Source organism: Hyperolius riggenbachi, chromosome 1, assembly GCF_040937935.1.
Source record: "Hyperolius riggenbachi isolate aHypRig1 chromosome 1, aHypRig1.pri, whole genome shotgun sequence".
Classification (NCBI taxonomy): domain Eukaryota; kingdom Metazoa; phylum Chordata; class Amphibia; order Anura; family Hyperoliidae; genus Hyperolius; species Hyperolius riggenbachi.
This window is the reverse complement of record NC_090646.1, coordinates 440,943,735-440,956,212: the sequence shown is the minus strand read 5'-3', so window position 1 is coordinate 440,956,212 and position 12,478 is coordinate 440,943,735. Positions and strand designations below refer to the sequence as shown.

The 12,478-nt window shown below is 47.1% G+C and overlaps 1 protein-coding gene across 2 annotated transcripts in view; it reads left to right on the top strand.

Moving 5' to 3' along the window:
- The first annotated feature begins 5,053 nt into the window (after positions 1-5,053).
- ROR2 (receptor tyrosine kinase like orphan receptor 2) overlaps positions 5,054-12,478 on the top strand; it is a 217,691-nt gene continuing 210,266 nt past the window's right edge. For both annotated transcript variants that reach the window (XM_068237986.1, XM_068237978.1), the window contains exon 1: positions 5,054-5,578. In XM_068237986.1, the coding sequence (XP_068094087.1) occupies positions 5,464-5,578 (115 nt within the window). In that variant the 5' untranslated portion in view covers positions 5,054-5,463. The remainder of the gene's footprint in view (positions 5,579-12,478) is intronic.

Sequence of the window (12,478 nt, the reverse complement as noted above, 5' to 3'; positions counted from 1 at the left end):
CCCGCATGCAGAAAGGGTAACACAATACACGGTGGTGTAGTGGTTAGTGCTCTCGCCTTGCAATGCTGGGTCCCTGGTTTGCATCCCAGCCAGCCCAGCAAGGAGTTTGTATGTTTCCCCAGGGCACTCTGGTTTCCTCCCACATCCCAAAAACATACAGATAAGTTAATTGGATTCCCCCTAAATTGGCCCTAGACTACGATACATACACCTCACGATAAATACATAGACATAAGGCTACGGTAGGGATTAGGTTGTGAGCCCCTCTGAGGGACAGTTAAGTGACCAGACAATATTTACTCTGTACAGCGCTGCGTAACATGTCGGCACTATATAAGTCAGGGGCGTCGCTAGCCCTGTTTTGGGGGGGCACGTGCCCCCAATCTGTCCTGGGGTGCCACGGATCTCCGCCCGGCCGCCCCCTTTGTCAGACTCAGCGGCTCCATCCAGCCGCCGCGTCACTGACAGTCTCAGACCTCAGGATCAGGCAGCGAGCCGGCGACCAATCGTGCGGGTGCTAGGACCCAACGCCCGCACTGATATGCGGAAGTGACATCACTTCCGCATATAGAGCGGGTGCGTCCAGCGCCCGCTCGTACAACTGGTCGGGTCGCCGCTGATCCTGAGGTCTGCTGAGAGGTAGGGGGGGAGAGGCGGAGGCGGCTAGAGGGGGGGGGGGGGGCTCCCTGTCACTCACTCACTCCCTAAAGGGCCTCCCTGTCACTCACTCACTCCCTAAAGGGGCTCCCTGGCACGCACTCACTCCCTAAAGGGGCTCCCTGGCACCCACTCACTCCCTAAAGGGGCTCCCTGTCACTCACACACTCCCTAAAGGGGCTCCCTGGCACTCACTCCCTAAAGTAGCTCCCTGTCACTCACTCACTCCCTAAAGGGGCTCCCTGTCACTCACTCACTCCCTAAAGGGGCTCCCTGTCACTCACTCACTCCCTAAAGTGCCTCCCTGTCACTCACTCACTCCCTAGAGGGGCTCCCTGGCACTCACTCCCTAAAGGGGCTCCCTGTCACTCACTCACTCACTCCCTAAAGGGCCTTCCTGTCACTCACTCACTCCCTAAAGGGGATCCCTGGGACGCACTCACTCCCTAAAGGGGCTCCCTGGCACTCACTCCCTAAAGGGGCTCCCTGTCACTCACTCACTCCCTAAAGGGCCTCCCTGTCACTCACTCACTCCCTAAAGGGGCTCCCTGGCACTCACTCCCTAAAGGGGCTCCCTGTCACTCACTCACTCACTCCCTAAAGGGCCTCCCTGTCACTCACTCACTCCCTAAAGGGCCTCCCTGTCACTCACTCACTGCCTAAAGGGGCTCCCTGGCACTCACTCACTGCCTAAAGGGGCTCCCTGGCACTCACTCACTGCCTAAAGGGGCTCCCTGGCACTCACTCACAGCCTAAAGGGGCTCCCTGGCACTCACTCACTGCCTAAAGGGGCTCCCTGGCACTCACTCACTGCCTAAAGGGGCTCCCTGGCACTCAATCACTGCCTAAAGGGGCTCCCTGGCACTCACTCCCTAAAGGGGCTCCCTGTCACTCACTCACTTACTCACTCACTCACTCCCTAAAGGGCCTCCCTGTCACTCACTCACTCCCTAAAGGGCCTCCCTGTCACTCACTCACTGCCTAAAGGGGCTCCCTGGCACTCACTCACTTCCTAAAGGGGCTCCCTGGCACTCACTCACTGCCTAAAGGGGCTCCCTGGCACTCACTCACTGCCTAAAGGGGCTCCCTGGCACTCACTCACTGCCTAAAGGGGCTCCCTGGCACTCACTCACTGCCTAAAGGGGCTCCCTGGCACTCACTCACTGCCTAAAGGGGCTCCCTGGCACTCACTCACTGCCTAAAGGGCCTCCCTGGCACTCACTCACTGCCTAAAGGGCCTCCCTGTCACTCACTCACTGCCTAAAGGGGCTCCCTGGCACTCACTCACTGCCTAAAGGGCCTCCCTGGCACTCACTCACTGCCTAAAGGGCCTCCCTGGCACTCACTCACTGCCTAAAGGGCCTCCCTGTCACTCACTCACTGCCTAAAGGGGCTCCCTGTCACTCACTCACTGCCTAAAGGGCCTTCCTGGCACTCACTCACTGCCTAAAGGGCCTTCCTGGCACTCACTCACTGCCTAAAGGGGCTCCCTGTCACTCACTCACTGCCTAAAGGGGCTCCCTGTCACTCACTCACTGCCTAAAGGGGCTCCCTGGCACTCACTCACTGCCTAAAGGGGCTCCCTGGCACTCACTCACTACCTAAAGGGGCTCCCTGTCACTCACTATGGGGGTCCCTGTCACTCACTACCTAAAGGGGCTCCCTGTCACTCACTATCGGGGTCCCTGTCACTCACTACCTAACTGGAGGCGCCTGTCACTCACTAGCTAACCTGGGGGTCCCTGTCACTCACTAGCTAACTTGGGGGGCTACCATATTAAGGGGGCATTCTGCCTATTTATGTGAAATGCTGTCTATTTATGTGCCTCATGACTGCTGAATTTGTCTTGTTGGGAGCCTTATGATTTGTTGGGGGCCTCAAGATTGCTGAATTTGTCTTGTTGGGGGCCTCATGATTTGTTGGAGGCCTCATGATTGCTGAATTTGTCTTGTTGGGGGCCTCATGATTTGTTGGGGGCCTCATGATTGCTGAATTTGTCTTGTTGGGGGGCTCATGATTGCTGAATTTGTCTTGTTGGGGGCCTCATGATTTGTTGGGGGCCTCATGATTGCTGAATATGTCTTGTTGAGGGTCACATGATTGCTAACTGCGAGACTATGGGAAAAGCTGAATCCTTATCATATGAGACAATAGCATTAAACCTACTTTTTTAGCGTTTTAAAACAGAAAATAAAACTGTGAGATTCTAAAAAATTGAATACATTTTTCAGGAGTAGGATGGATGACATTGTTTATCTTCACAGTTTATTTTCAACTTGGATTTTCCATAATATTCATGTATGAGTTAAAACGTTTGTACAGTATTTAGTTTAAATTGCTGTTGCCAGTTTGCAATAGATAAGTGACTTTTGGGTTGCAGTTTAGGCACTCGGCCTCCAAAAGGTTCGCCACCACTGTCCTAATCTGATGTCCCACCATTGCTAGGTTCATGTAAATTTGTCTCCACCCGTTACCACACCTATATTCTGGTTCATGGCCCACCCATTTTTTGGTGCGGCGCGATAAGCACGCCGCACAACGTTATCCTCATATTTTTGGCACGCTAGCTGCAGTGTGCTGAATTCTGCTGCCTACAGTATGTACAGTATACGCTGTTCTCTACTGCCTGCACTGTGTGCTGATTTACCTACAGTGTGTACAGTGTAAGGTGTTAGGCTCAACACACACCATACAATCTTGGTTGTTCAATCTTACCACTTTCATGCACACACCATACAATCTTGGTTGTTCAATCTTACCACTTTCATGTAGTATAAGAGCTTATCCAATCAATCATTCAAGGTAGTTTCAATCTGTTGGCCCTTATACTACATAGATTTGGTAAATCTGTACAACCAAGATTGTATGGTGTGTGTTGAGCTTTACTCTGTGCCTTTGATTGTAAACCAGCTGTATTGTATGCTGATCCTTGCTACTTTCAGTATGTACAGTATTAGCTGTAAAGCCTGGTACACACATACAATTTTGATTAGCCAATTTTAGCTCTGTTCATAAAATGCATTGTCTATTGGCCCACTTACTGCATGGGGGTGGGGAAATTGGGGGTCAGTGATTGACCAATCAAAATTGTATGTGCGTATACATCTTTGATCTATGCCTATACTGATTGTAAATTATCTAAATAAAGGACAGGGGGCTCCGTCCAATATTTCGATGGGCAGGCCCGTTATCCGTAGCTTACACCGCTGCTAAGTTCATGTACATTTGGCCCCACCCATGGCCACGCCCATTCACCGCATGGCCACGCCCATTTTTTTGCCATGTTCCTCTCCGCCTGGTGTCCACAGGTGCCCCCGATCTCCAGGGACCCTAGAAACGCCCCTGATATAAGTACTAAATAATAAATAAAATAAATGCACAAAAAGTGTGTAAGTATAAAAGACGCCTCAAAGTGAACCTGGGGCAACACATAAGAAAAAGATAGATACTTACCTAGGTAGAAGGAAGCATGTGGATAGTTCAGAGGCTTCCTGTGTCCTCCTCGCCCCCACCATTATTGGGCATGGACTCTCTGAACATATCTGACAAGTTTTTCAGAAATGTTGTTACGGCCGCTCGCCTCTCCCCGCCATGTACAGGGCCGTACTGCACTTGTGTGAGTACAGTCGCACCTCCGCGCTGCCACGCTCGTGCACAAAGAGGAGAGATGCACTTTAAAATGTATTACTTTTGTTATTGTGAAAAAAAACTACATTTCCTAAGGCATTATTGTAAAGGTTTATGCTTATATCAGGGCCGGGCCGAGGCAGAGGTGAGAGAGGCTCCAGCCTCAGGGCGCAGTGTAGGAGGGGGCGCACAATTCATTCAGCTGTCATTCCCAATTGTGTTTGAAGCAGAAAGAAATAAGAAAAGGGGATACATGGCAGTGACTGCAAGCCAGATAACTAGAGATTAAGGTTGGGGGCCCTGGTGCGCCTCTTAGTCTAATAGTGTGTGACGGGTGGGGGGGGGGGGGTGGAGGGGCGCACTTTGCTGTCTCAGCCTTGGGTGCTGAAGGACCTTGTCCCAGCTCTGGCTTATATTATACCAATAGCAATTATTTTCAAAAAATGACAGCCAGTTGCTTGAAGCTAAAGCATCAAATATGGTATTTAAAAATCATGAGCTGACAGAATACTTTCAGGGAGTATAAAAGTGGCTTGCAAAAATGAATGTTGTAGCCATGACGAACACGCTGAAACTTGCAGTTCTCACCGTCTCTCACGTTTCCCCAGAGAAGTGAGGCCAGTAGATGGCGCCCAGGCAGACCTCATCACCTCCTATAAATGACAGAAGTTCCATCCATGTGACGTCAGGATGCTGTTGGCAAGGGGTGCAGGGAGAACAAGGAGAAGAGCCTGCCCACTCCTACCTCCCCTCTCAATGTGTGGGACACACAAGGGGGCAGGTCTGCCACGGTGAGGCTGCTTTGCTTTCTGCTAAACTGAATTTGTAGGCTATTCATCTCACCCTTGGAATTTGCAAGCATGGTAACACTGGACACCTAGAGACTGGAAAAGCCGTGAAAGTAACTTTTTGTCGAAGCATTTCCTCCTGTGGAGTGGCATACCGTAGTTATAAGGCACGGCGCTGTAAAGGTAGCAGGAATACAAGTGAGGTATTCCCTTGGAGCAGCTGACAAAGAGCTCTTTGTACAGAAGGTGGAGGAGAAGCAGCGGGCGGCTCGGGGGCTGCCAGGCAGCCCTTTTCCTCTGCCAGATTTGCCCACCTCAATCACTTCCACTGAGTTGCTGCGCTGTGTGAGGAAGTTTGGATGCTCTGAGGGATCTACGCTTGGCTCTACGATGCAGCGCTGGAAGCAGTCTGACGGGATGTGGAGGAGGCAGGCTGGGGGTCTGGGATCACTGTTGCTGCTGGCATTGCTGGCACTGCCCACTCTACTGCCACTGCAGGCTACAGGTAAGATCAGCAGCACGTGTGATTAGTGTGTCATGCGGGCAAAAGTTACTCCTGAGTTTCCTAGTAATAATGGGCAGGAGGAGAGTCAGAATGGAGAGTCGTGTATTTCTGTGAGAGTGCATTCATTACAGAGATGCAAATGTTCCGCCTGATATTGGGACGCTGGTGATGTATTGCACGTTCAGGGCTTGCACAGTTTGCCATATGGTTTATATATTACTTATAGGTTGCTTGTATCTAAGCTTATACTGATCACTACTGATATCGAGCTTGTGATCTTTGATGGTGATTTTTGTAGCATTTCTAAAATGAAACTTATTTTAAAATCTGTCTTCTAACCTAATTTAACTCACACAAAAGCACTCATGGAAATGTGACCTGCATGCTAAAGATTTCATTGGTGGATTTGCTTTGGAGAGCTGGCATATAATGTAAGCTCATGAGACTTGACATGATGCGTGTTTACTGAGAATTGCTGAAGTTTTTTTTATCTATTCTAGACCTTTTGACTCACAGGAAAGTTTGTTTTTTATTTTAGCCTAATAGGGATTGTATCTGGGCTCTGGGTTTTCTACAGGACTGTTTCCTCTAGTTCACACAGCTGGATTGCTTGAGGACCTCTGACCAGTTGTGTGTTTAGCTTGGAGTATGGTAAGGGTAATGTGATGGTTGGATGGAGATGTTGTCTTCAGCAAGCACCCTGATTATTAAGTAGTTTCCTTCACTAAGTAGTGTGCTGGCCGCAGAGGAATACTACTAAATTTAAACCTATGTTCAGGTTTTCTTCCAGTCTGAAAACATCTAACCTGGTACACACTATGCAGTTTAATGTCAGATAAATAGACGTGTTGAAACGATTATTTCTGACAGGTCCGATATGATTTCTGATCATTTTTCTGATCAATTTTGTATAGAAGTGTTTTGAAAATCAGAAAAACAATCAGAGATCAGATCTGACTTGTCGTAAATAATCAATTCAATCTGTCTACCTGATGGGAAATTGCATGGTGTGAGTAGGCATAAGATCAGAGTGAAATGTGACTTGCAAGTCTAGTGTGCAGGATTTGTACTTTTACAGCTTGATGATCAGTCTGCATTGCAGAATGGTGGTCATTGTCTGTCTTTTTTCACATAGATTGATCCTGCAGACAGAAATACATTACAAAGTGTATATGATCTCCTTATTGTACTTTGCCAAGGCTCATTGGTATTCTGAATGAAAGGGTGGCTTAGATAGATTACACAGAAGGTCATGAGTGCAGGGAAATATCTTAAGAGATAACCTCAGAGATTTCCAACAAATGTGTGGTACTAGTGAGGATAGTGATAATCTTATCACCAGGGTCCTATCAGACCCCTTTACATTCTGCACTATTGAACTGAATTACAGGCTAGTGTGGATTGTTGCTGTGCAAACCACCTAGACCCCTGCTGATCTCCACTGGCATCTACTATTGTGCAACAATGACCACATATACAACCCAATCTGTGTTTAGCTACTTTGTTACCTGGTGGGTCAAACTGATGTCAATCCATTCAGCAATCTGGTGTATTTGATTGTTAATTGGTGCCCTCCCCCTTCTCCCCACTGACCCTGGAATTCAAACATTTCAGTGGTGCATGGGGATTTGTGTTCATAGCTCAGGGGAGTTGAAGTGATGTTGTATATTGGAGTGGACATGTTAATCAAATGCATGTTTTGAAAGGACTTTTCTTCTCCTGGTCAGGCTCTAATCCATTTAGCTCTCCCCAGGAGGTGACAGATGCTTAGATTGTGCACTTCCTGTTGCTGAGCTCCAGGGTCCTAAGGCTTTCAGCCTCTTTGCCATTTGGTGCATTACCTGAAGTAGGGGGATGGGAAGAAAGGTCCTGCTGACTCTTGTGTGATGTGAGACATTTGATCTGAGTTTTGTGGACAGTTTTTCTTTATCTTCTTTGATTTACGTTGACCTTTTTTTGAGAGTGCAGGTCAAAATGATACTTAAAAGCAATGAAAGCCTTGTGGTTTCTTCAGGGTTTAAGTATTACCTGCCAATTAAAGTTGCCATGATTGGCTGCTTTGAGTGCATTCAGACATGAACATTATCTAATTGTGGAATGATGTAAATCCACAGGGCTCTTCAATACAAGCACATCACAATAACTGCAGATTATGGATTCCAGGTGTGTATACAGTAAATCAAAAGTAAATCTTATCTCTTCTCAGTGCTGTCTGGTTGACATTTTTATTCAGTCGATAGCCACTGCGCCTGCGTGGCGGTGGCTGCATGTGTCCCTTGATCACCCTCCCATTTCCGGAAGCGTCATGCGCATTCACAGTACGAGAGTGCGTGCACCGCCATCCACATGGCTGAGTTGGCAGAAACAAACCTTGGTGGCTGCTGGGGGAACGGAGGATCCTAGTCCGGGCACAGGGCGGCTGCAGGGGGCTGGTAGAAGCCCCAGGTAAGTGAAACTCTTTTTTTTTTTTTTTTTTTTTTTTTTTTTTTTGGTACTGTACAGTGCTACCACGAGAGATGACAGCATTATAATAATTATTAATAAAGGAACCAAAAAACCCTTTTGCTTAAAGTGAATGGAAATTAAAAAAAAATGAATCGGATACTTACCTAAGAAGAGGGAAGGCTCTGGGCTCTATAGAGCCTTCCCAATCCTCTCACAGATCCCTCGTTCCAGCGCTGGCTCCCCCCCGGTAGCAGTATTTGACCACATTGGTCAAATACTGCTTTCTGCTGCCGAAGGAGGCTTCGGAAGTCTTCCAGAGACAGGCGGCTCGATACTGTGCATGCATCAGTATGCTCTCTTGCGCACTCACGCAGGCACAGAACAGAGCCGCCCATCTTCGGGAGCACTCGGCTCCCAAGACTTCTGAAGCCTCCCCCGGCGAGGAATTCAGGGAAGCCAGCGCTGCAATGAGGGCACTGTGAGAGGAGTGGGAAGGCTCTGGAGGACCCAGAGCCTTCCCTCTCCTTAGGTAAGTATCTGGTTCATTTTTTTAATTCCCATTAGCTTTACTCAATATGAATTTTCCTTCTTAAAACAGAGGGAATTAATCAGCTTCATGTGAGAAAGATAGATCTCCGTGATGATGCATCACTGCTGAATATGCAAATCATCCCTCTGTGTCTCTGGAAGCTGTGTCTCTGAGAGCCCAGTGTGCCTTTATGGCCTATTCATTTACAGAGCAGAGTTGTGGTGGCTAGCATGCTTTCCTTGTCCTGCTTGAGACTCAGGTTCAAATCTTGCCAAGGATACCATGTGCATGGAGTTTGTAGGTTCTACCCATTTTGGGTGGATGTTCTGTGGGCACTCTGGTTTCCTTTTACATTGTAAAAACATACAGAATTGATTGATCCCCCAAAATGGAAGCGTAATACTCACCCAACGACCCATGAAGATGGATCCCAGTGATGTTCCTCGACAATGAGCATTTCCCATTGCATCACCCTGACGGCGGATACACGTGGCGGCACAGGAAAGGAGCAAATGGGAAGTCAAGCGATCGCGGTACTTTGCGCAGAGTTGGGAATCTTAAAGGACTTACAAGGCCAAAACGATATTTATTTTATCAGCCTTAGGGGATAAGTTATTTTATCAGCCTTAGGGGATGCCATCCGCGACCCCCGCTTCATTCCGCCATGTCTCTTTTATAACTTCCAGGCTCCAGTGGGGTCCTTGTTCCTGGCAGTCTCGTGTATGTTAAGCACGCAAGACCGCTGGGAACGAGGTCAGAGCTGGAGGAGGACTTAGAGCTGTGCAGCCGCACTCGCAGCTATGAGAACTGCGCAGGCGCGGCAGGACCTGGCGGCCATTTTCATTGGGGCAGCTGAAGACGACTAGAGGGATCGGGACCTCACCGGAGCCTGGAAGTTATAAAAGAGACATGGCGGAATGAACCGGGGAGCGTGGATGGTGTCTCATAAGGAGTATAAAATACAATAGCTATTTAACTTTTTTTTTTGTATTGTTTTGGCCTCATAAGTCCTTTTTTAAGATCTGACGGGATGGTTGTTATCGCCAAACATTGTATGGGTAATTGCGCACCTGTGCGCTTGCTCGTCACTCAAAAAAAAAAATGATTTTTAAAAAAATCATGTAGTGGGTATAGGCCTTCAGACTATGGCAGAGATTATGACTGCAGTGGGTTTGAGCTCCTTAGAAGGTGAAGCTACTCTGTACTCTTTAATAGTGCTGCAGGAGTTGTCAGTGCTACTGGGCACAGTTTACTTCAGCTAAACACATAATTTTACACTAGGGCTCACTATTTTTTGAACCAATTAATATTGTTTCATCTCACCATTTTGCAAAGCAAACAATCTGGGCATTGGTGGCCAGCTGGTGATATAAGCATCACATAATCCGTGAAGTTACTTCCAGCTATTGCAGCGCCCAGTGTATAATTTGGATGCCAGAGTCGCCCCTTATAAACAAGTTTTCACGGTGGAAGATTGTGGTGCAGATATTGCTGGAGAGACACTTTAGCAGCGCAGATTGTGGCGCCAATATTGGCAGGGGTGTAGGTTAGTATTAGGAGTAGGTAGAGGGTAGGTTAGGTAAAGTGATAGTGGAATATCGGTAAAATTACAGATATTCTTGTATTGGTATTAGCCAGTGTCTAATAATAGAATATCAACAATTTTACTGATATTGCACTAGCAGCTTCACTCAGAAATCTCAAATATCTGGCGCTCTTTTTCAACATACATCACCATGAGGCGAAACGAATGTGTGGAAAAATGGCATAGACTGGCACCTGAAGTAGCAAAGTTTCAGGAAGGCCATTTTATTATGCCGCTTGAAGCCACTTTCATGTAAGGCAGACTTAAACTTATTCTCAACTAAATTGGCTATACATTTTATATTTAATACAATATTGTATGAAGTAAGTAACCAGAGAGAACTGTGGCCTTCAGACAAAGCACCATTAAAGTAAACCTGAGGTGATATTTTTTTTAAATAAAATTATACTGTACATAACTGCATAATTGATGTCTCCAGACACTGCGTGGCCTCCCCTTCGTGTTGCTGCTATAATCCCCGTTCTTAGCTCAATAGATAGATTATTTTGCAGATTCAACCACTTTGCCACTGGCAATTTATGTATTGCCATCTTGATCAACCTTGCGTGGTTTTCCTCTACGTAGTCCAGTTTTCTCCAACATTCCAAATTGTTGTATATGTTAGGGCCTGTTTCCACTACACGCAGATTGGATGCAGAAAAACTGACTCTAATGAATGCCTGTGAGAAAATCTGCATCAGAAAAATCGCGTTTAGTGGAAACAGGCCCATAGGCATTCATTGGAGTCAGTTTTTCTGCATCCAATCTGCGTGTAGTGGAAACAGGCCCTAACAGATCCTACATTAAAGGTAGCCATACACTGGTCGATTTGCCATCAGATTCGACCAACAGATAGAGCCCTCTCTGATCAAATCTGATCAGAGAGGGATCGTATGACTGCCTTTACTGCAAACAGATTGTGAATCGATTTCAGCCTGAAACCGTTCACAATCTGTGGTGGTGGTGGTGCTGCCGTCGCTCCCCACCCCCCCGCATACATTACCTGCTCCGTTTGGCGCGACTCCCCACGGTCTCCGCTGTCTTCTTCTCCACTCTGGTCTGGTCTCCGGTTCCGGCAGGCTTCACTTCTTCCTGTCTGGGGGAAGTTTAAACAGTGGAGCGCCCTCTACTGTTTAAACTTCCTGCCGGGACAGGAAGTCGTGAAGCCTGCCGGACCCGGAGACCAGAGCGCGGAGAAGAAGACAACGGAGACCTTGGGAGTCGTGCCGGCGGAGCAGCTGTATTGCGTCGGTCGTCGGGCACTCGAACGCCGCTAGCGACGCGCTCCCTACCCGTGGGCGATCGACGGTAATTTCCCGCACGGAGCGATCGACGGGACCGATCTATTTCGGGACGTAATAGATCGAAATTTAGCGTTAACGTTAACGATTTGACAGCAGATTCGATCCCAGTGATCGAATCTGCTGTCGATCAGCAGGGAATCGGCCTAGTGTATGGCCAGGTTTAGTTGAAAACACCTATTGGCTATGATTTTTAAGAATATTATCCCTTCCAGCAAGGACACCATGTTAACTGTCCATTGCACAACAGTTTTTTTTATCTGGTAGCCTACTGTCTCTGCAGCCAAAAGACAGAGAGATAAAGAAATTAGTCAGTAAAGTAATGAGTACAGGAGACTGTGAAAACTGTGAATAGTGTTGTAGATCTGTGTGACTCCAATGTACCTCTTTTCCATGAAGAAACCGTCCTTGGTTTTACACACGGCTGTGTGTGATGTTCTTTTGTGTAATCTAGTTTAGGTGACCTCACTTTGAAGATATTTATTGCTTGGCTTTCAGGATAAAATCACTCTGGAGATGTTTATCACTGTTTGTAAGAAGCACATTTTCCTCTTTACATTTGTGTTCTCTTCAGCTTGAACTTGTTACATTTATGTTTTGGCTGGAAGTCACTTAACTTTTCTTAAGTTAGTTAATTATACTGGTTGGCGTCCTTAGGCCCTTGTTTTCTGGGAGGTATCATAGGAGTCACGTGTAAGCTCTGGTTTTGCCTGCAGTTGGCCAGCCTCAATTCACCAGCAAATATAGCATATATATATAGCAAATATAGCATATAATGAGTATATTATTTTGGACATAGATAATAGACAGTCACGTTGTTATTTGAAAACCTGATTAACTGATGCTATATTTTACTAGTAAGAAGTGCCAGATACAGGCAAGACCTATTTATTTGCAATATGGCCATGTTTAACAAAAGGGACTCCAAAAGTGGCATGTTTGCGGTTTTGTTAGAACATGTGCTGGGTGGTAAGTGTCTGCACTTCAATTTTGCCCAAGCTGACAAAAGAGTACAATGGTGTACAGGTGCATTCTGAGAA